A 22711-nucleotide genomic window follows, 5' to 3' on the forward strand; every position below is an offset into this window, starting at 1 on the left:
CCCCCCCCAGATTTATTATAGTTTCATCTGGAAAGTGACACTTATAATGGGAACAACAGCATTTCGTGATAGCAGAACACAGATACTGAGCACTTAGCATGCAATTTCATTTCATTTCATTTCATTGCTCACCTGCTGCATAGAGAAACTAGTATAGCCACTGTACACACATCAACATGAGCATTTAACAACATAAAGTAATAGCTTCCATGTCTTGGCCAAGTCCATTGACCTAATGGTGAGTATTTTTTGTATCTTAGCATCTTGCCAGGGCTCTTTGCAGGGGAGGTCATTAACCCAGCCAGGTCTCTGTGCTCCCACATGTTGGGAATCAGCTGTTTCTTAAATTTCACCACCTTGCATATCCTATTCTGTAATGGTACTGAGCTGGTTTGTGGTCTGATTTGATGAATCTTTCAAAGAATTTGAAGTTTTGGAATATGAAGACATGTTCATGGGTAACAGGAAACTGACTGTCTTGATCTTGTCCCTAAAGAAAGCAGAATAAGGGAGAGAGAAATACAACTTTTTAGTGAGCCTTTATACAAAACACTACTTTTTCCAAGTCACCAAACAGTGTCTAAAGTGTTAAAAGTTCTCCTTAAATATATATATATTTTTTGGTTTAGTTCAACAATATTGCAAGAAAATGGATCAGAATTGGCCTTTGAGTTAAACCCAGTGAATAGTGAGGGAAGGTCTGTATGTCTGAGGATTATCAGCTTGCTGTTTAAAGCTGAGCACTACGATGCCCTCTCAGGTAAAGTCCTGTACATTGAAACTCTTTACTTGGAATGAAGCAGACATTTGAGGCAATTATATTATAATCCAGATCAATCCACAGTTTGGAATTTTGAATTAACTGAATATCCATCACACTTGAACAATAAAGCGGAGCGAGAAGTGACAGCAATGACCCAGTGTTTCCTGAGGGATGAAATCTTTTCATTTTGCCCCCCTCTCCTTTCCCCTGGAACAATATTGTATATAATTTTGTCATAAAGCAGGATCAAGTGCTCCCAAAGAATAGAGTTTAAATGATTGCTTTTGCAGCAAGTTCCTGTTGTGGCTCCGCAGAAGCAAACCCGATGAGGATCCGTGAGGACGTGGGTTCAATCTGTGGCCCTGTTCAGTGGGTTTAGGATCCAGCATTGCCATGAGCTGTGGTGCAGGCCAATAGCTGCAGCTCTGATTCGACCCCTAGCCTGGGAACTTCCATGTGCTCTGGGTGTGGCCCTAAAAGAGAAAAAAAAAATTATTGCCTTTTCTTTAGTTTTGATCTCTCTCCCTCTCATCCGATAAGGCCATAATTTCAGTGTATGGCATTTAGCGGCCTGCATTTAGGGGAACACATCTCTTCCCTCTCTTGGGAGGAAGGCCAATGGCTCCCTATGTTGGGATCAATAAAATAACAACTGCTCTGCTGTTTAGCAAGCATTCACTTGACTATCCCATTTAGTCTTCACCAAAACCATGAGGTAACTGCAATTATGATTCTCTTTTTACAAAAGAATAAACTGCAGCATAGGACACACTATTAACTTTTCCAAGACCATTCTATTTGTCAATGATGGAATTGGGATTTTAGCCGCCTGATTCCAGAGGCTGTCTTCTTAACCAGTTTGCTACAGGAAAAGAAGAAATATATTTATCTAAACGTGTCTATTTTCTCCTATCAGTGAAACAGCATTTCTCAGTTTAATTATCTATATGGACCCTATCCCCTAATTCCTCAACAGCCTGAGGATTATTTGTTTTTCTTAAATGTGGGAGGAAAAGATTGGGTTTCTATGTCAAAATTAGGGAAAAATTAAAATTCAGTCTCTAGTTTCTGGAGAGTATTGGTTCTTAGAAATATTGACTTTGGCATTACTCAGTAAAATACTTTCTTCGTACATTAATAGAAAAGTTCGCAAGCAAATTAAGTATGATGTCTAATTGATCTGAAGGCTAGTTCAAACAAATTGGCTCTTGATAAATCTTTGTAAGACTTTTCAAAAGCTATTAGAAAGCAAATGAATTTACCAAAAAATCAGAAGAATAATACAATGAGTTGTTATTTTACTAATTAGTCCCTGAGAAAGTAAAAGACAAAATAAAAAGGACTACACAAAAAAGCTTAATTCCTACTCAACTGTTCCCTGTATCTACTGGATTTTATGCCAAGCCAGCTGTTGATTTTAAGCCATTGCTGACTTTCTTGGTTTAACACCATTCTACAATTGGCTCAATCTTTCAAATTAAAGTAAATTCCAAATTAGAAATGGATTGTGTTCTAATAGTTTATTCATTGGCAGCTTGGAAGTTGGAAAACATTTTGCTTCAGAAAGATAATACCTTATAAACATTGGATAGGTTCCCAAACTATCATAGAAAATTAATACTACTATATTCCTCAGCACTGTAAGTCCGTGAGCCTCTAACGGTTTAAGTGCAGAAAAGAAAACGTTATAACATATGTGCACTGCACGATTACACACTATGTAGACACAAGCCTGGAAAGATAGCCAGTAAATTCTCAGTGGTAGTTTTTTGGGTAATGGGATTACGGAGGATTTTCCTTTGTATACTTTTGACTTTGTCTTTTTAATTTATTTTTTAGTTTAAAAAATTTTTTTAGAGCCACACCCATGGCAAATGGATGTTCCCAGGCTAGGGGTATAATTGGAGCTGTAGCTGCTGGCCTACACCACAGCCACTGCAAGGCCACATCCGAGCCGCGACTGCGGTCTACACCACAGTTCACGGCAATGCCGGATTCTTAACCCACTGAGGGAGACCAGGGATCATCCTCAAGGATACTAGTCAGTTTCTTACCACTGAGCCACAACGGGAACTCCTATACTTTTGACTTTGTATATTGAGTTTATATTTTGTAATTTGCAATTTAAAAACAATGAACCTTTCGTGCTTTTATATGACCATATATTATAGGTACATGATTTTATTCAGACAAATGGCACATCTCTGCTTTGCTTCCCTCCTCCCTTTGTGAAAACACATGGCCGTTGGGACACAAGGGCTGGGGGTACACTTCTTGTTTCCTTGTCTCATCTACTCTGTTAACAAATCTTGTTGGCGCCACCTTCAAAGTATGTTTAGAAACTACATCCGGTTATTGCCCTTGGCCAAGAAATAATCATTTCTCGCCTAAATTATTTTATTTACTTTGAAACTGCCCCCCCCCCTTTGTTGTTGTTGTTGTTGTTTTCAAGGCTGCACTGGGGCACATGGAGGTTCTCAGGCTAGGGATCAGATCAGAACTGGGGCCGCTAGCCTACACCACAGCCACATCAACGCCAGATCCAAGCCATGTCTACAACCTACACTACAGATCATGGCAACACCGGATCCTTAACCCACTGAGCAAGACCAGGGATCAAACCTGCGTCCTCATGGATGCTAGTCAGATTCGTTTCCACTGAGCCAGGATGGGAACTCCTCCCCTTTTTCTGTATTGTTTTCAAAATAGAGCTCCCAACATAATCTTTTTTTATTTTTATTTTTTAATTGAAAAGAGTATGTTATGTGGCGCAAATCACTAGAAATAAATCCTGCATCATTGGAAGGGAGCGGGAGGCCACTCTTAGCTCTCTGCCTTCATCTCTCTCCGTCTGGCTTGCTTAACCCACTGCAGTCAATGCCAACCTCCTTACCTTTCCTCAAACACCAGTCATGGGCCCACCCAGGTCCCTCCCATTTGCCGTTCTCAGTGCCTGGACAGCTCCCCACTGCTCGCTCCTCCCCAGAACTCCCTGTCTCTCTTCTTTACTCAAATAATTAAGTATCTTCTGGCCACTGAGATGAAAAATTTCAGCAATGCTTGCTCGCCTAAACCTTCATTTTTCCTTTGATTGCTTTACTTTTCTCACTATCTAAAATTATAACATATACTTCATGTATCTCATGATTATTGATTATCATGTTACAAAGGAAAAAACTCCTCATTGGCAGCACTTTTTGGGGGGGGTTGGGGGCTAGGGATCGACCCTGCACCACAGCAGCAACCTGAGCTGAAGCAGTGACAATGCAGGATCCTTAGCCCTCTGAGCCGCAAGGGAACTCCCTGGCAGGGACTTTTGATAATTTTGTTTCCTTCTGTATATGCAGTGCCTAGAATCCTACCTAACATGCAGTACACCCTTCAGATGTACTTGTTGAATGAACGAATGAGTTTAATGAAAGCATAAAAAATAGACTGAAAGGACAGAAACAAAACCCATGGTAACAGTCACTGCGCAGGAGGACAAGGGAAGAGAGACGCAGGCCCTTTCTCTCCGTTATACATCGAATATCTGAATAAAATATGACAACATTCTTACCGATGAATACACCGGCATTTGTAACTAATTTCTGAATGTTTGTATTTGTTGAAAATTTCACAAAGACCTTATTTTTATTAGCTTTCCAATACTCTCTGGATGAAGCTCTAGCATTCCGGGGAAGACCTTTTATGACGGATCCCGCTAAATCCTCTATTCTCCTTCACGCCCCTATTTTTTGTTCTCTCCATTGTGGTGATTTCTTCTATTTTTATTTTCTTGTCTTTTTTGCTCTCCTGGGATGGCCTTTCCACTTGTCTTTGCCTGTCCTTCCTGATCCAGGTTCCTCTTACTGCTCCTATTAATAGGACTTTCTACAAGTGGAATACAGTTTTTAGCTTGCTTACATTCAGATAAAACTGGCTCAACCTTTGTATCCCACATCCTGTGGGAAGTCCAGTGCTCTTTCCAAAATTTATGAGAATTCCTGCAGTAACCATATTACTTATGGTTATCCCTCTGATTTGATTTCCTGCGACTACTGAATTAGATGACTCACTTATTCTCTCAAAGACCCTATTTATTCCATTTTCTCTTTCCCATGATAAGCTAACCATGAAACCAGGCCCTCTTTTTTTTCTTCATTTGCCTCCTTCTATTCAAAAGAGACAAATGTGTACAGACTCTTGATAAAGAGTTGGGATCCCACTGGGAACTGCGAGGTAGAAATGCACGGTGGGGGGGAGGGGAGGTCATGCTCTAACAGACTAGTGCCTGACAGTGAGTCTTGTTCCAAAGGAGCCCTTGGCTCTACCCTCTACGGGGGCCACCAGCCAACTTTCCTCTTAAGGATTCCTAGCCTATCTCTCAAATGTTTTCTCAATCCCACCCATTCCCAGGCTGATCTTAAGTCCCTAAATACCAATTCATGTATTTTGCAGAACATATTAGTTTTCTCTTTGTTTCTAGGCTTATTTGACTTATGCCTAAAATATTCTTTCTTTCTTTTTTCTTCCTTCCTTCCCTTTTCTTTCCTTTCTTTCTTTCTTTCTTTTTCTTTCTTTCTTCCTTCCTTCCTTCCTTCCTTCCTTCCTTCCTTCCTTCCTTTCTTTCTTTTCTTTCTTTCTTTCTTTCTTTCTTTCTTTCTTTCTTTCTTTCTTTCTTTCTTTCTTTCTTTCTCTCACTCTCTCTCTTTCCTTCCTTCCTTCCTTCCCTCCCTCCCTCCCTCCCTCTCTCTCTCTCCCTCTTTCTTTCTTTCTTTCTTTCTTTCTTTCTTTCTTTCTTTTTCTTTCTTTCTTTCTTTCCTTCTTCTTTCTTTCATCAAAAAAGCCCATACAAGCACCTTTTCCCACAAGAACAGTTCTTTCTCAGAGAGGCATTCTGTGTTCAGCTCCTCAAGTAACTATGTCTTCTCCCTGAGACACTGCTTATTGTCCTGGTCAGTTTACTCGTGTGTCTTTGCCAGTAGATGAATGTTTGGAATTTTCCTTTCAGCAGCTGGGAGCCTCAGCCCCTAGCTCAGAAAATGATCATTAATGCTTGCTGAGTACATGAAAACCAATTGTTTCCCACTTCTTGGAGGCATCTATTAGAGGGTAAGATTTAATCTCAAATAAATTTATTTTTGATTCCCCAAACAGACATAAGTATGATATGTTATTTTGGCCTGATAACCTACTTGGTTCTATTTTTTTCCCACTAGATTAGACCTTGCTTATCCACTAGAAGGTCCTCAGTAGCCATCACAGCTCACAACTGCTTCAGGCAGATTGAACATTACCTGCAACCAAAAACGTGCTGGGGAAAGGCTCTTCGGCTGGAACCATGACCAGCAAAAACATCTGGGGCAAACATCTTTTCTCCATGGTCTTGCTTCTTAATTGAAGAACATGCCAGGGATTTGACTGTTCCTTGAACTTCTGGAATTCCATGATTTGGATGTTTTTTCCCAGCTTTCCACGGATCCTTCACAGCTAACGAGTGAATTGGTGAGGAAATGGAATAACGTCTAACAATCATGACGTTGCCTGTAAAGGAGACACAAAATTCAAGTTTAAAAATTCTACCTTTAAACTGGAGCTCCCATCTTGGCTCAACGGTTAATGAATCCGACTAGTACCCATGAGGACGCGGGTTCTATCCCCGGCCTCGATCAGCGGGTTAAGGATCTGGTGTTGCTGTGGGCTGTGGTGTAGGTTGCAGACACAGCTCAGATCTTGAGTTGCTGTGGCTGTGGTGTAGACCAAAGCCTATAATAGCTCTTATTCTATGCCTAGCCTGGGAACCTCCATATGCTGCTGGTGCGGCCCTAAAAAGACCAAAAAAAAAAAAAAAAAATTCTACCTTTAATGACATCCACATTGAAAGATTGTGTTGGGAGTTCCCGTTGTGACTCAGTGGTTAACGAATCCAACTAGGAACCATGAGGTTGTGGGTTCAATCCCTGGCCTTGCTCAGTGGGTTAAGGATCTGGCATTGCCATGAGCTGTGGTGTAGGCTGCAGACGTGGCTTGGATCTGGCATTGCTGTGTCTGTGGTGTAGACCAGCGGCTACAGCTCCAATTAGACCCCTAGCCTGGGAACCTCCATGTGCTGTGGGAGTGGCCCTAGAAAAGGCAAAAAGACAAAAAAGACAAAAAATAAAAAATAGTGCGTTGATAAACTTTATTGAAACTTGTGAAGAAAAACCTATTTAAAAAAAATTTTTTTTGCATAGAAGACATTCATTTACTGATTGATATATTTTGCAAATAATCGAGCCCTAATCATGAAGTAAGCACTTTGTTAAAGAGATTAGGTTGTGGGAGTGAGCAACACTAAGTTCTTGCTGGCACAGATAGAGCTAACCTTCTGGGTGGCCCGTGGGAGATAAACAAATAATACATGATGAAATTCAGATAACAAAGACAAATAAGGCTGATAAAGGGCAGGGGACAGAGACAAATGGGGGGGCGGATCTGGGGGCTCTTTAAATAATGTGGTCGGGGAAGACCTTCCTGAGACCGCAGAATATAAACAGAGATCTGGACATGTGGTGATAACCAAACCCTATTTTAAAAGGGGGAGAACATGAATCTTCAGGAGATGCAGCTCTAGATGGCTTCCTCCCTCTTCATTCTAGAAGATTGTGGCCGTCAAGTCTCGCATCACCTGAATGGCTACCTGTAACTGAACTGGCTGCCGCCAACTGGCCCGAAATGCGTGTGTTGGCCTTATTTGGGCCCGTCATTATGAAGAATGACTATTAAATGAGAGAGGAAAGCAAGGCAGACACATGGAAGGAAGTAAAGATGCCTTGTGTGGGAGACAGGAGTTCTCCTGAAAGAGATGGGAGGATTTACGGCTTTGGTTTCTGAGGGCTTCCAATTCCATCTCCGTCCATAAGTGTCTTCTAACAAACTCTTTTCTTGAGGTGAATCATAGCTCCCTTCCTTATAATGAAACCCCCTTGATTAAAAGAGCTTTAATTTAGGGAGCCATGGTTTTTCTGCCTCTCACTTCCAACACTGTGTAAACTGACCTGAGACTGGTGATGCAACCTCTACTTAGACATCTAGTTATTACCTTGGGGCTGACAACACTGACCTCATGGGTTGGTTTCCATTTTCTGGAGCACTTAATGAATGTTTGTTGAGTCTTTATTCTTTCTCATTACAGCTTTGCTATTAACTAACATGAACACATAAGAAATCCCTGCATGGTGTTTAGGTTTTGAGAGTGTGAGGAGCACAATTTTCTCTTATTAACTTGGTGGCCCATGTCTGCAGAACACAGACAGCAAATTATATGGCCATTACAGAAAGTGGAGGTTGCCCTGGCTTTTTATAGTTTGGAAGAGCAGATGATCACATTTTAGGTAAGAATCTGGAAGAGTTTAAGTTCAATAACTGCAAATAATATTCATAAATGATCTTTAAACATTTCCTTTGGCCATGACATATCACTTTGATAATTATCTAAAAACAGGTTTATGACTTATTGATGAACATAAAAATTTCTGTTTAAGAGGATTGTAAAACAATCTCTTTATACTGAAATGACAGCAGAGGAAATTACATTGATAACAGCAAGCTAAAGGATATTCTCCAGCTTGATCGATTAGCAAATAGTCGCTTTGTTTATGTTCCTGGGTCACAAATAGTCTGTATCCTTCAGTTGCTGATCAATAAAAGGGAAAGAATATTCAACACAGCATCACTGAGTCATTAGCACAATTTCAAAGATCACTGTCCAATGCAATTTATTTGTCAGCAAAGGATACAAACAGATTGATGAGTATCAGAGGCCAGCAATTAATTCTAGAGGGTCCCTGTAAAGAGTTGTTTCTTGGGTCTTCTTTGCAGCAAATTGCCTCTTCCCTAATAGACTCAAGGTGAGATTACGAAGGGCAGAAAGGGTGAGGGCAGCATCCCTGTAATGCGTGGACTGGATTTCATATCTATAAAACCCTGTGCGCTATTATAAGTGTTTCCAGGAGAATTCAGTTCCAAGCGATTTGCTTCCAGGTCCTCTTTAACTTTTCCCTTTTTTAAAGTGAGACATTTTTCTGATGTCACATTGTTCCCTCTCAAAAAATATGTTTATATTATTTTGTTTCCAAAAGAGGATCAGACAAATTGCTTAATCTCTCTGGGTCATATCTCCTCAACCATAAAATAAGGTGATGATCTCTAAAGGTCCTCTCGCCGTGCATCCCTATGATTCAGTTACAAGTATGAATTTTGATTGATATTGGCAATATCTTAATAAAACCTTTTTTTTTTTCTTTTAAGGCTGCACCTGCAGCATATGGAAGTTCCCAGGCTAGGGACTGAACTGCAGCTGCAGGCCTACACCACAGCGAATAGCAACATTGGATCCTAAATTCACTGAGTGAGGCCAGGGATCTAGCTTCACAGACACTATGTCGGGTTCTTAACCCATTGAGCCACAATAGGAATTCCTATCTTACTAAAACTTCTAATAAAAACCTTACACTCAAGTCAAATATATATTTCTGATTTATCCAATGATATGAAGACAACTATGACTAGGTAACTCATGTTCAGTCAGTCTCACCTGTGCTATCTCATTTAATAGTCTCAGCCCTATGAAATAGAGTCTATCTATAGTGCCATTTGCAGCAACATGGATGGAACTAGAGACTCTCATACTGAGTGAAATGAGTCAGAAAGACAAAGACAAATACCATATGATATCACTTATAACTGGAATCTAATATCCAGCACAAATGAACATCTTCACAGAAAAGAAAATCATGGACTTGGAGAAAAGACTTGTGGCTGCCTGGGGGGAGAGGAGGGGAGTGGGAGGGATTGGGAGCTTGGGGTTATTGGATACAACTTGGAATGGATTTACAAGGAGATCCTGCTGAGTAGCGTTGAGAACTATGTCTAGATACTTATATTGCAACAGAACAAAGGGTGGGAAAAAATGTACACATGTAAGAGTAACTTGGTCCCCATGCTGTACAGCAGAAAAAATTAAAATAATAAAACAAGAAAAAAAAAGAAATAGAGTCTATCACTAGATCACTATCTCCATTTTACAGATGAGGAGAGTTATCATAAAAGCATGTTGCATTCATAGACTCACAGAATTTTACAGTTGGAATAGGCTTTGGAAGGCATCCAATCCACTCAGTTTTACATGAGAATGCTAAGATCAGGAATTTCATGTGACCTACGCAGTATTGACCAAATATTAGAAAACTAGGGAAGGGGGTTCCTGTTGTGGCTCAGTGATGACCAACCCGACTATTATGCATGAGGATGCAGTTCCATCTCTGGCCCCTCTCAGTGGGTTAAGGATCCAACGTTGCCCTGTGAGCTGCAGTGTAGATCAAAGATGCAAGTCGGATCTGGCATTGCTGTGGCTGTGGTGTAGGTTGCCGGCAGCTGCAGCTCAGATTTGACCCCTAGCCTGGGAACTTCTATATGCCATGGGTGTGGCCCTAAAAATAAAAGAGAGAGAAAAGGAAAACTAAGGATGTGGATTTGATCCTTGGCCTGGCTCAGTGGGTTAAGGATCCAGCATTGCTGTAAGCTGTGGCTCAGGATCTGGTGTTGCCATGGCTGTGGCATAGGCTACAGCTGCAGCTCAGATTCAACCCCTGGCCTGGGAGTTTCCATATGCTGAAAGTGCAGCCATAAAAAGGAAAAAAAGAAAATGAAAACTAGGACTGCAACCCGGGTGGCTTCAAGTTGAGGCCAATGTTCTTTCTACTTACATCAGTTACTTTCATGATAGAACATCACACATAAGACACACATAGATATCCTCTTTGAAGTAACTCAACTGGGCTTCTAAGCACAAATTTAAATCACATTTCATTCTGTATATTATTGGTGCAACTGGCAAGAGTTCTCAAAATGTCACCAAATGTTTTTTACTAGTTCTCTTCAAACTTAATGCTTGTATTCTTATCGAAGCCACCATTCAGATACTGAAAAAGTGTGGTATCGATTGTTTATTTATATCTCAATAATTTCAAAACCTCCTTTACATTTGATGGCATTCAGACCCTGAGAGTTTAAAGGGTAATATTCTTTGTTCTTTGAACAGTGTAATGCTTACTATAGAAGAATACAAGATATACTAAGACCCAACTTACTTTCTCATTGGGATAAGCATCGGGAAAAGTAAATTTTAAAGGGTGTTGTTTACCTTTGGAAGTTTTTTTAACTGAGGGAAATTTTGTCCTCCAAGTGACATTTGGAATGTCTGAAGACACTTTTGATGGTCATGACTGGAGGAGGAGAAGCAGATACTATTGACATCTAGTTTTTAGAACCCAGGAAAATAAGTAAACATCCTACAATGTCCAAGACAGAATCCTACAGAATTTTTCAGTCCAAACATCAAGAGTGCAGAGATGAAGGAAGCCTGGAGCAAAGCTATAATATATACGTATGTCCATATCTTCTTTTTCCACCAGGAGAAGGTCTAACATCCTTATAGGTTACTGTTTTAGTTTTACTAAATAACAAGCAGACAGAACAATTTAGATCTAGATTTAGAGGGAAAAAACTTGATTGGAATCTGTTTTCAGCTTTGAAATATAGGGTCATATATTAGAGAGAGACTGCTACAGAAAAAAAAAAGCTGGAAATAGAACATGTCCCATGTCCAAGCTATTCAGCACCTGTAAATGGCATTGTCTGAAGCCTTTGACAAATGATTATTAAATACTTTGAGTATTTAATTAGGTATATCAATTTTATTTGAATATACTGTGTATAGGCAAGCCCTGACAATTTAAATGTAGGCTATATTTTTCACTCTCCTAATTTCTGACTTTGTCTTCAGTCAAAATTCTTTCCCATAAAAGGCTGAGAGATTTGATTTTTCAGATTGTATCAGACATTGACTTTTAGTCTTCAGTCAGTATAGTAAGTTGAATTCTGTGGAACATATGTGCATAAAGGACAGTAATTTTTTTTGTAAAACATGGCTAAGGAACAATATCTGCCATTTATTGTGTGTTTGCCCGATGCTATACTAAGCACTGAGTTTATCACTGAAGTCAATCACCACAAGCACGCATGATAGGTACTATATCAGTTCCAAATGAACAAAATGAGGGTTAAAGATTTCTCATAACAGCTCTAAGTCAAGCAGCTAATGGGTGTCAGACAATTGGCATGCGTGATAGATACTATATTGGCAACTATATTTGTCTGACTCTGATATTCATAGCTTAGCTACTTTGCAACCCTGTTCTAGCTTAATAAGTAAGCACGCCATTTGCCACATACCCATTCAGTGTTCTATCACTTAAATGCTTGAAGTCAAGAAAGAAATATGACTGACTTCTATAAATCTATCATCCTTATCTTCCCAGGAATATCTGGAGATAGTTTTAATGTTGCTAAAATAGGTTGCTTCAATATGTGAAAGAAAGCTTTGCCTAGGATTCAAAGCTAATGTACCAGGAGAAACAAGATGGAACTCACCGCTGTTCATACCAAATTACGCAGTTATGTGAAAGGCACAGTAAACCTACCATGTAGGAGATGTTTGCAAAGGTGGGCACAGCCCGAAAGAGCTTTGGACATTTGGTACCTTGGTGTTCCCTCATAGCTGGGGTTGAATCAGTGGAAACACCTGCATGAAAGGCTGCGGGTTGTCCGGGCTCATCTTCGAGGTTACTGAGGTCTGCAACTTCCTCTTCTTTTTCATCTCCTGATTCTCCTCCTGAGTCTGGGGTTCTCTGACTCCTTGCAGCCAGCTTCATCCGGAGGGCTTGGTTCTCTTTCTCCAGCTTGTTGATCTCTGCCCGCATGTCCTGTATAACCCTCGTGAGCGGGATATTCTCTTCCATTGCCTCTTTTCAGGTGGTTCTGTTCTGCTCCTTTGGGGAGACAGGTCAACATTTGCTCATGAACCAAATGCACAATCTACTCAGTGGGACAGGTTGACCCCCCATAAACCTTCCTGAACAATAGATGTCACTCATCTCTATGCCATCTTTCAGCACCTAGGGACTTAGGCTGTCAAGGGAGGTAAAAGATCTCCATGACTTATTCATTCTGGGTTTTGTTTTTCAGAACAGATCTTTTCTTTGCATCTTTCATTTCATATCCACCCCAGTTCCAGAATATTGCTTTATGTCTGCAGAGAAGAGGACACTCCAAACATTTCCAGTGAGAAACAGAGTTTCTTGTTTCTATCATGTACTTACCATCCTACCAGCCACTCAGTTTTTTCTCTGTTGCTATTTCTGGGATCAAACATTTCATAGAATCACCAACTGTCACAAACACATCAGAACTGACACATAAGAATTATGCCTTGTCTTCTCTGTACAATGTATCATAATTCCATACATTTGGGGGTAAAGTATTAATTTTGCCACTTGTTGAATAAGCATAACTAACATAGGAAGTTATGTGAATTGAAGTGAGATTATTTAAATGTTGATAATCTTCCCTAAATCCCTCAAGATAATGTCAAGGACCATATAATTACTTTTCAGTAGATTTCTATCTTATAAGAATTTTTGCTGTTATTTAGTTTCAAAGTGTTTGCCCAGGGCTGTTCTGGGAATGTAAGAAGATACACGTTAAACATTAATCTTGAATGAGAAGAGCATACAGTAGTTAACAGCTTTTACTACCAATTTCCTGAAGAGGTTTCTTTATTGAGATTGAAAGGTAGAAATCTTAGATAGCATATTCTCTGATAGCAGTACCCGTTTGGAAATTCAATTAATGTTTAAACATAAGTGCTTTTTTGCAATAGGGTAAAAATGATTAGAAAATTTTTCATTGTGATAGTTTTCTCTGAACATTTATTTCCTTTTGTTTTCTACATATATTGATTTTTAAATTTTTTGCCTATCCTATTTAATTAGGATTGGCAGGCTGATTGATCCAAGCTTGTAGATGGAAATGACTGGAGGAAATATTATTCCTTTTTTATTCATACAGAATTATTATAGCTATTTATTTATTTATTTATTTATTTTTGTCTTTTTAGGGCTGCACCCATGGCATATGGAAGTTCCCAGGCTAGGGGTCGAATCAGAGCTATAGCCGCTGGCCTAAGCTACGGCCACATCGACACGGGATTGGAGCTGCATCTGCGACCTACACCACAGCTCAAGGCAATGCCAGATCCTTAACCCACTGAGTGAGGCCTGGATCAAACCTGTGTCCTCAGGGGGACTAGTCAGATTTGTTTCCACTGAGCCACAATGGGAACTCCCCAGAATTATTACAGGTATTTAAATTTTATGATGTGTTTACTAACAAGTTGGTCTAAAAAAACAATGCAGCTGTTTTGGTATACTACTTCTATTTGCATTTAAATGAATTTCATTAAACATTGTGTGCCAGGCATGCTAGAGGCTAAGTGGTTGTGGAAATAGGGAGTATGGAGTAAGATAGATCTTAAAGGTAATTGAGTCTAACCACCTAGCAGCTATTTAAGTCTGGTCCACAATATCTCTGCAATGGACTATTGACCCTATGGTTGAATATTTCTTCTATAGGAGAGTCCCCTTCCTGCCAAGGTACATGACTTACTTTTTTTTTTTTTTTTTGCCTTTTCTAGGGCCACTCCGGCAGTTACATGGAGGTTCCCAGGCTAGGGGTCTAATTGGAGCTGTAGCCACCGGCCTACGCCAGAGCCACAGCAACACGGGATCCGAGCTGTGTCTGCAACCTACACCACAGCTCACGGCATTGCCAGATCCTTAACCTACTGAGCAAGGGCAGGGATGGAACCCGCAACCTCATGGTTCCTAGTCAGATTCGTTAACCACTGAGCCACAAGGGGAACTCCACATTTAGAAATCTTACTTTTTAATTAAAGTTATTTACTTTGATCAAAAATTGGCCTCCATGTAGTTTGTTGCTAGTTCTCCTCCTTGGAGAGGATATGTGACAAATTTAATCCTTGTTTGTGTTTTGGTTTTTGCTTTTTAGCTCTGCACAAGCGGCATATGGAAGTTCCCAGGCTAGGGGTCAAATGGGAGCTACAGCTGCCGGCCTCCGCCACAGCCACAGCAACTCGGGATCCAGGCCGTGTCTTGGACCTTCACCACAGCTCACAGCAACGCCAGACCCCCCACTGAGTGAGGCCAGGGATTGAATCCACATCCTCATGGATGCTAGTTGGATTCCTTCCTGCGGAGCCACAATGGGAATTCCCACTAAGCCTTGCTTTAATGAAAATTCTTGTTCCATCATGTTCTAATGAGTCTCTACTCACCAGAATAAACATTCCAGTTTTTTCAGTGTTTGTCATCTCTTGTGGGTTCATGAACCTTGTGTCCATCATGGCCACTGTCTTTTGAATATGTTTCCATTTTTTGGGAAGGCCTCTTGAACTAGGATAACCAGGTCTCAATGCAGTCTCCTTCTGGCATCTGACTAGTCTGGAGTATGCTGCCATAGCTTCTTCTGTAAAGTGTTCTGTAGAACAAAAATGGGCAGTAAAAACCATTCTTGAAGTTATTTGCAGAACAGCAAAGCAGGAAATAAAAAATAACTCGTATAATTTTTGAAACTATCAAAATAGTTATCATTATTCATTGACAATTTGACTTTATAACTAGAAAGCCCAAGAAAATGAATAAAAAAGTTTATTTTGTAATCTACTTGTATGTTATAAAATAAACATTTAAAAATCAGTAGTTTTCCAAAGTACTATCACTATCTATTTATAGAGTAAAATATTGTAAATTATTCCACTGATAATAGGTCCACACATATAAAAACCCTCAGAAATTATCTTTTTAAAAGTTTGTAAGGTGTATAATGAAGCAAATGCAGTATTTTACTGAGATAGAAAACTTAAGAGAATGAAAAATATGCTGTTGGTGAGAGGATTGTAATTTTAAGGGATTCTTAATTGAATTTCTAATGTATAGGTTTAGTTAAAGCCAAAATTATTTTTTTAAAAAAAGAAATTGATGAAATCATTCTAAAGATTACCTGGAGACAACAGTTTTCAAGCATGCGAAAATGGAAAATATTTGTTGGGCCATTGTCTTATTAAATTTTTTAATGGAGAATGAAGCAAATATTAAAATAGAGTATGAAAGCAAATAATAAACAAAAAATGAAATAATAATAAAAATAATGAAAATAATAATAATAAAAAATAATGAAAACAAGTAGAGGATGAAGCAAATGTTAAAATAATGGAAACAGTAAATATTGATGAATTTGCAGGCAGGACTAAGTTACAGTCGGTTCCTAGAAGTAGCAGCAATGGCAAAAGATGTGGGAAAAGCTCAACATCACTAGTAATTTTGCCAATTAAAATAATGAAATACTTTTTTTTGAAAAGCCTAAATTAATAAAGATTATGAAAAAGGAAGAAAATTAATGGAAATACTGACTAATCATTGACATGTCTTTTTGATAAAGAATTTATCAATGAGTATCAAGAATATGTTAAGGAGTTCCCGTCGTGGCGCAGTGGTTAACGAATCCGACTAGGAACCATGAGGTAGCAGGTTCGGTCCCTGCCCTTGCTCAGTGGGTTAACAATCCGGCCTTGCCGTGAGCTGTGGTGAGGGTTGCAGACGCGGCTCGGATCCCGTGTTGCTGTGGCTCTGGCGTAGGCCGGTGGCTACAGCTCCAATTCGACCCCTAGCCTGGAAACCTCCATATGCTGCAGGGGCGGCCCAAGAAATAGTAAAAAGACAAAAAAAAAAAAAAAAAAAAAAGAATATGTTAAAAATTCTTCATTGTAGAGCTTTAAATTCTACCTTATAGATGCTACTTAAAAGAGTAATTACATTTAAAGATTTTTATAAAAGAATGCTCATTGCCATACTGAAACTTTGGAAATCATCTAAATGTTCAAAATAGGGGAATGAATAAATAAAATAGGATCAAGCCATAAAATGGAATACTATTTTGAACCTGAAAATGTAGAGTGAAAAAGTAGTATATATGAAAGAGTAAATTCAAAACCATGTAAAAAGCATCAGAGGAGTTCCCGTCGTGGTGCAGTGGTTAACGAATCTGACTAGGAACCATGAGGTTGCAGGTTCGATCCCCGCCCTTGCTCAGTGGGTTAAGGATCTGGCATTGCCATGAGCTGTGGTGTAGGTTGCAGACGTGGCTCAGATCCTGCGTTGCCATGGCTCTGGCGTAGGCCTGCGGCTACCGCTCCAGTTTGACCCCTAGCCTGGGAACCTCCATATGCCATGGGAGCGGCCCAAGAAATGGCAAAACGACAAAAATAAATAAATAAATAAATAAATAAATAAAAATAAAGCATTAGAAGGAAGTATCCTGAAAGGAAAATAATTCTTATCTCTGTGTGGTAAGACTTTGGATGATTTTTATTTATCCTTATATGCTATCTGAAACAAAAAGAATTCAGCAGGAGTTTCTGTTGTGGTGCAGCAGGTTAAGGATCTGATATTGTCTCTGTGAGGCTGCGGGTGTGATCCCTGGCCTCCATCAGTGAGTTAAGGATCTGGCTTTGCTGCAAGCTGTGGTGTAGGTCATAGATGTGGCTTGGATCCTGTGTTGCTGTGGCTGTGGTATAGGCTGGTAGCTGCAGCTCTGATTCGACCCCTGGCCTGGGAACTTCCATATGGTGCCTGTTTGGCCATAAAAATAATAAAAAAATTCAACAGTTACATGAAAGACAATGAAAAAATAATAAAAATAAATTAGATAATATGAAAGATTTATTTAAGTGAACTGACATTACTTTTTGGGGGGACTTTTTGTTGATGTTTGATTATGTCAAATGGGGATTAAGTCAAATGGCTAGTGAGAACTGGAGTTTTTTTCTTATTAAATTAGCTTTAGTCTTTAGTGGCTGTCATAATTATGAAAATTTTGATATATGAGTGAAAAGTATTCAGAATTAGCAAATTTTTATGTAAATGCAAGGATGGAGTCTATAATTACTCATGATTTATTTTGAAGGGTGTGGATGGATGTCTTATGTAGTGAGACATCCTGGGCTCTGAGAGTTCTGCTTTGGGAACTCATCTGTTCAGTGGAGTAGATGGAGTATTGGGACTTATGAGAAAGGGGAAGAAAAGGTGAGTGGGACGGATGGAGAATTCCAATGGTATGCTCTGGGAGATGCAGACAGCAAGAGGAAACAAGTGTCTAAAGACCATGGCAGTAGCTAACAGGTAATAATCAGGCAAGAAACTTGCTTGAGGATCCAGCCTGGAGGAAGCAAGTGCAAGGAGCTGTTGGCATGTCGAAGAGCCTTGACCACTGCCACCGTGACTCCTTGATGGCACTTTAAGCCTTTCTCTCTCTTTTTTTGTTTTAATTTAATTTTATTGGGGTGTAGTTGACTTGCAACGTGTTAGTTTCAAGTGTACAGCAAAGTGAACAGTCACACATATGCATATACCCATTCTTTTTTCCCATATAGGTGATTACAAACTATTGGGTAGATTTTACTGTGCTATGCAGTACATTCTCATGTATCATCTCATTTTTTTTTTTTTTTGTATCATCTCATTTTATACAGTAGTGTGTGTATGTCTTTCTCACCCTCCCAATTCTTCTCTCCCCTGAATGGTTTCACCTACGGTAACCATAGCTTGGTTTTGAAATCTGTCAGTTTGTTTCTGTTTTTTAAATAAGTTCTTTTGTATCATTTTTATTAGATGCCACAGATAAGTGATATCACATGATATTTGCCTTTCTCTGTCTGATTTTAAGTCTTTCTCTTAAACTACCGAAATGAAAACTGTGGATCCTATTTATAGAAGAGTGGTCTTCAGACTCCTCCAGCATCCCCTGGGGGGACTTGCTTAAAATGCAGGGCTATGGGCCCAACCTTAGACCCACGGGGACTCCTTTGCGGTAGATTTGTACATCACATTGTAAGATGCTCCCTAGGTTATTCTTTCTCTTTTATTTTTATTTTATTTTATTAATTTTTTTTCTTTTTAGGGCCACGCCATGGCATATGGAGGTGAAATAGAGTTTTAACTAAAGAACAACCCTCCCTTGGCTAAGAAGGCAGCTGCAAGCCTTTCCAGCTATGCTCATCACTATGCCACCCTTCTTGTAATAATGTCACAACTGTGTGCCCTATGTCCAAGCCAGCAGCCCTGCTAATCATGTACCCAACATGGCTTATCAGTTCTGCTTCTGTAACCTTGTTCGCTCAGTTTCTTAGGGAGGAACACTGTCTGCTTGGGGATGGGGGAGGTCCGGGATGCTTACATGGGAAAATCAAGACCATATAGTGCATAAAAGTTACTGAGAACAAAGACCTGATGCTCAGACTCTGGAGGTGACTCCTCTGAGCCCGCACCGGTGCTGAATAAACCTTGCTTTTCCATATCTCCGAGTGCCGTTTGTCTCCTTCCATTGCCACGGTTTTTGCGGTTTCCGCAACAGAGGTTCTCAGGCTAGGGGTTGAATCAGAGCTTCAGCTGCAAGCCTACACCACAGCCACAGCAATGCCAGATCTGAGCTGCATTTGCAACCTATACCACAGCTCACAGAAATGCCAGATCCCTGACCCACTGAGCGAGGCCAAGGATCGAACTCACAACCTCACAGTCAGATTTGTTTTCACTGCGCCACAATGGGAACTCCTCCCTAGGCTATTCTTATGCTAACTAAAGTTTGAAAACGAATGTTCTTGAACAGCACTATTCAACAGAAATAAAATGTCAGCAAACCATTGCAAATTTTCTAGTAGCCACATTAAAAAAGTAAACAAATTAATGTTTTTTTCACACAAGAATATTTTCCTTCAAGAATATTAGCATTCAGATTTCCCGTCTTGGCTCAGTGGTTAACAGATCTGACTAGGAACCATGAGGTTGTGGGTTCAATCCCTGGCCTTGCTCAGTGGGTTGAGGATCTGGTGTTGCCATGACCTGTGGCGTAGGTCGCAGACATGGCTCGGATCTCGTGTTGCTGTGGCTCTGGCGTAGGCCCAAGACTACAGCTCTCATTAGACCCCTAGTCTGGGAACCTCCATATGCCTTGGGATCAGCCCTAGAAAAGGCAAAAAAAAAAGACAAAAAAAAAAAAAAGAATATTAGCATTTCCATAGACAAAGGTAAAAATTGCTAATGAGATATTTTGCATAGTTTTTCTCATGCTGTCTTTATTTACTTGTTTGCTTATTTATTTTTTGTCTTTTTTTTTTTTTTTTTTGCCTTTTCTAGGGCTGCTCCTGTGGCAAATGGAGATTCCCAGGCTAGGGGTCTAATTGGAGCTGTAACCTCAGGCCTACGCCAGAGCCACAGCAACACAGGATCTGAGCTGTGTCTGCGATCTATACCACAGCTCAGGGCAACGCCGGATTCTTAACCCACTGAGCAAGGCCAGGGATCAAACCCTCAACCTCATGGTTTCTAGTTGGATTTATTAACCACTGAGCCACGACGGAAACTCCTCATGGTGTCTTTAAAATCCAGTATGCGTTTTACACTGAGAGCCCATCACAATTCAGATATCAAATTTTTGTTGGAAATACTTTGATCTGTATTTAGATTTCATCAAACTGACAGTTGAAAAAGTGGATTTGTGTGCCCAAGTGGTTCCAAACATACTTAGATACCCTTCAGCATCAGTCAGTCATCTGCATGGCAGCCTCCAGTGATTCTCCAGCTCAGTGGGAAGAGAAGGCAAGTCCCCACAGTGACCATAGTTTCTCATGTGACCCAGTCGTTGACCCTCCTCTGACTTCTTCTGCTACCTCTCCTGTTCCACCATGCTGCTCTGCTCTAGCCTTAATGGGCTTCTTATTTCCATAAACACTCCAGGCACATTTCTGCTTTAGCACCCTGGGCCCAGCTGTCCACATGTTTGAAAATGCTCCCCCTAAGTAGTCCCATGGCTCATTCCCTGATCTTCTCCATCAGCAAGTCAACCTCATGCCTCCAGCCTCCAGGAAGTGTGGGCACTGTGGGCGTGGGGAGGAAACCCTGGTTCTTTCTGCATCTGAAGATAAAGTTTTAAAAAAGATTAACTGCATTAGAATATCTGCTTTCTAGAGAATGGTGAGTTGGCATCAAGTGCCTTCCTTCCATCCTCCGCAAGCAGATGACACAGCATGTCTTTTTTTCTGGACATAAAATCATGCCTTCCTGGAATATGGTGTGGAGGGTTGACACGTGGCTTCTCTTATCTGTCAGAACCTTCAGTTTTAGTCAGTGACAGAGGATGGGCAAAGTCAGAAGAGAACTCAGGGATTTTGGCTACATCATCACCACTCAACCACGTGTCCTTCTGTGTGGCGGTACCCCATTGCCTTCCTCTTTAAGATATAAAAGAACAATGTCACCTATGTGAAATCTTATGTTTCATTTTTCAAGCAGTCATACACCCTGCTGTTATAAATTATTTAAACGGCTGCTTAGAAATTCTACTTTTGCAGCATTTGCTGAGAATTCACTTTGACCTTGAACTTGATATGTAGCTATTGTCAGAGTGATTTCCCAGGTGACCGGAAGCATCTGTTGTTGCACTGAGCCCAGACTCAGAAGCAGATTTGACAGTCTGCCATCTCGCTGTCTTTTTGACATCTGAGTACCACACAGTGGCAGAGCAGTCATGTGGAAAGGAAGGAGGAGATGAAAAGTTTTTGACGGGCACAGCCTCCCTGAAATGCTGATAAGCCTGTGAGAGGGATGTTTAAGAGTGCCCTGGGTCAACTCACATGGAAGGGATTATCTGCCTCCCTGTCCAGCCAGATGTGAGATGATCTTGGCTTGGCTAGCTTTGTGTGCATGGAGAGACTTTCACGGAGAAAGATACAGGAAGGAACCTCCATTGTCTGATAGCCTACTACTGGCCTGTGCTGAGTTTCCGATGAGAATACGAACTTCAAGGCTTCCCAGAAATGAGCACATGAGCAAAATTTGAACTAATATAGTGGACAAGGTGGATATTCTGGGTCCTAAGGTCCTAATTTCAACTCTATCACTGTCTTATGTTTAAATCTTACTCATAAAATAAAGACAGGTAAAATAAATGAACAGTATGCTGGGTTCAACAACTACATAGTTCCAGCCATCAGTCGCCATGAAGAAATATCGCTCTAATGTTTCTATCTCTAGCTCTGTTTGTTTCCAGGAAAAGTTGGAATCCAGATTTTATGAGAAATCTTTATGCTTTTAAAGTTGGGCAACAAATCCAACCTTTCAAATAGCCTGTGCAGATCCAACAAAACAAGTTAGAGGGAATGGATAAATTCTCATGGTTTCCAACACATGTGGCTTCCAAGAGGCAGAGTCCTTCTTCCCAGGAGTCACTAAGGACCAGAAAAACAATATGGCTTTCCAAGATCAACTTGCTCTGCTGAACATTTAGTGAGGGCCAAGTGTAAGCCTCCAGCAAGATATCCTGTCAGGATCTGGCTCTATGAACTTTCAGCTGAGGGAGCAAGTTATTCTTCTTTCCTAAGCCTGTATCTCTATCTATAAAGGACACACAAGGACAGTTATCGCCATAGGTCATTGTGCGGATTAAATGAATTTATAACGATAGATGCTCTTAAGTGCCTTGAAGTTAGTAAGATTTCAATAAATGTTAGTTTGGTAACATCCGGTATTAAAATTAAAGTTTGCTGGAGTTCCTGTTGTGGCTCAGTGGGTTAAGAACCTGACTAGTATCCATGGGGATGCAGGTTCCATCCTGGACTTCCTCAGTGGGTTAAGGATCTGGCGTTGCCATGAGCTCTGGTGTAGGTCACAGGTGTGACTCTGATCCTGCATTGCTGTAGCTGTGGTGTAGGCTGCAGCTGCAGCTCCGATTTGACCACTAGCCCAGGAACTTTCATATGCTGCAGGTGCATCTCTAAAAAGAAAAAAAAATAATGAAATTAAAGATTGCCAATTGATTATTCTATCTTTTACTCAGCATTAGACTAGCTGAGGAGAATTTCATAGGTGAGGAGAGAGGAAGGACGGAGGAGCATGACTGTAGGGGAATGAAACCTATGAGTGTGGTCTGATTCAAGCTTTGGCACAGAATATCTGT

The 22711-nt window shown here is 40.3% G+C and overlaps 1 protein-coding gene across 1 annotated transcript; it reads right to left on the reverse strand.

The window, feature by feature from the left end:
- Positions 1 to 366: 366 nt before the first annotated feature.
- On the reverse strand, positions 367 to 12585 carry CCDC195 (coiled-coil domain containing 195). Its single transcript, XM_085001317.1, has 3 exons — positions 12327 to 12585; positions 6043 to 6289; positions 367 to 490 (listed from the first exon to the last, which is right to left on the reverse strand). Exons 1-3 carry the CDS (start codon positions 12583 to 12585, stop codon positions 367 to 369), a joined length of 630 nt encoding a protein of 209 aa, XP_084857443.1.
- Between the last annotated feature and the right edge of the window lie 10126 nt (positions 12586 to 22711).

The sequence above is a fragment of the Sus scrofa genome, chromosome 15, assembly GCF_054392235.1.
Source record: "Sus scrofa isolate SSC_HxYL_T2T_F1_AM1 chromosome 15, Sscrofa_HxYL_maternal_Yorkshire_Landrace_v2.0, whole genome shotgun sequence".
Taxonomy (NCBI): domain Eukaryota; kingdom Metazoa; phylum Chordata; class Mammalia; order Artiodactyla; family Suidae; genus Sus; species Sus scrofa.

What these genes read in the sequence shown, in the direction of transcription:
- CCDC195 (XM_085001317.1), bottom strand. Translation starts at nt 12,585, where the DNA reads ATGGAAGAGAATATCCCGCTCACGAGGGTTATACAGGACATGCGGGCA. An exon ending in AGCTATGAGGGAACACCAAG is followed by an intron (nt 6,290 to 12,326) that starts GTACCAAATGTC and finishes TCTCCTTTACAG; the next exon opens with GCAACGTCATGATTGTTAGA. An exon ending in CAGCACGTTTTTGGTTGCAG is followed by an intron (nt 491 to 6,042) that starts GTAATGTTCAAT and finishes TGCTTTCTTTAG; the next exon opens with GGACAAGATCAAGACAGTCA.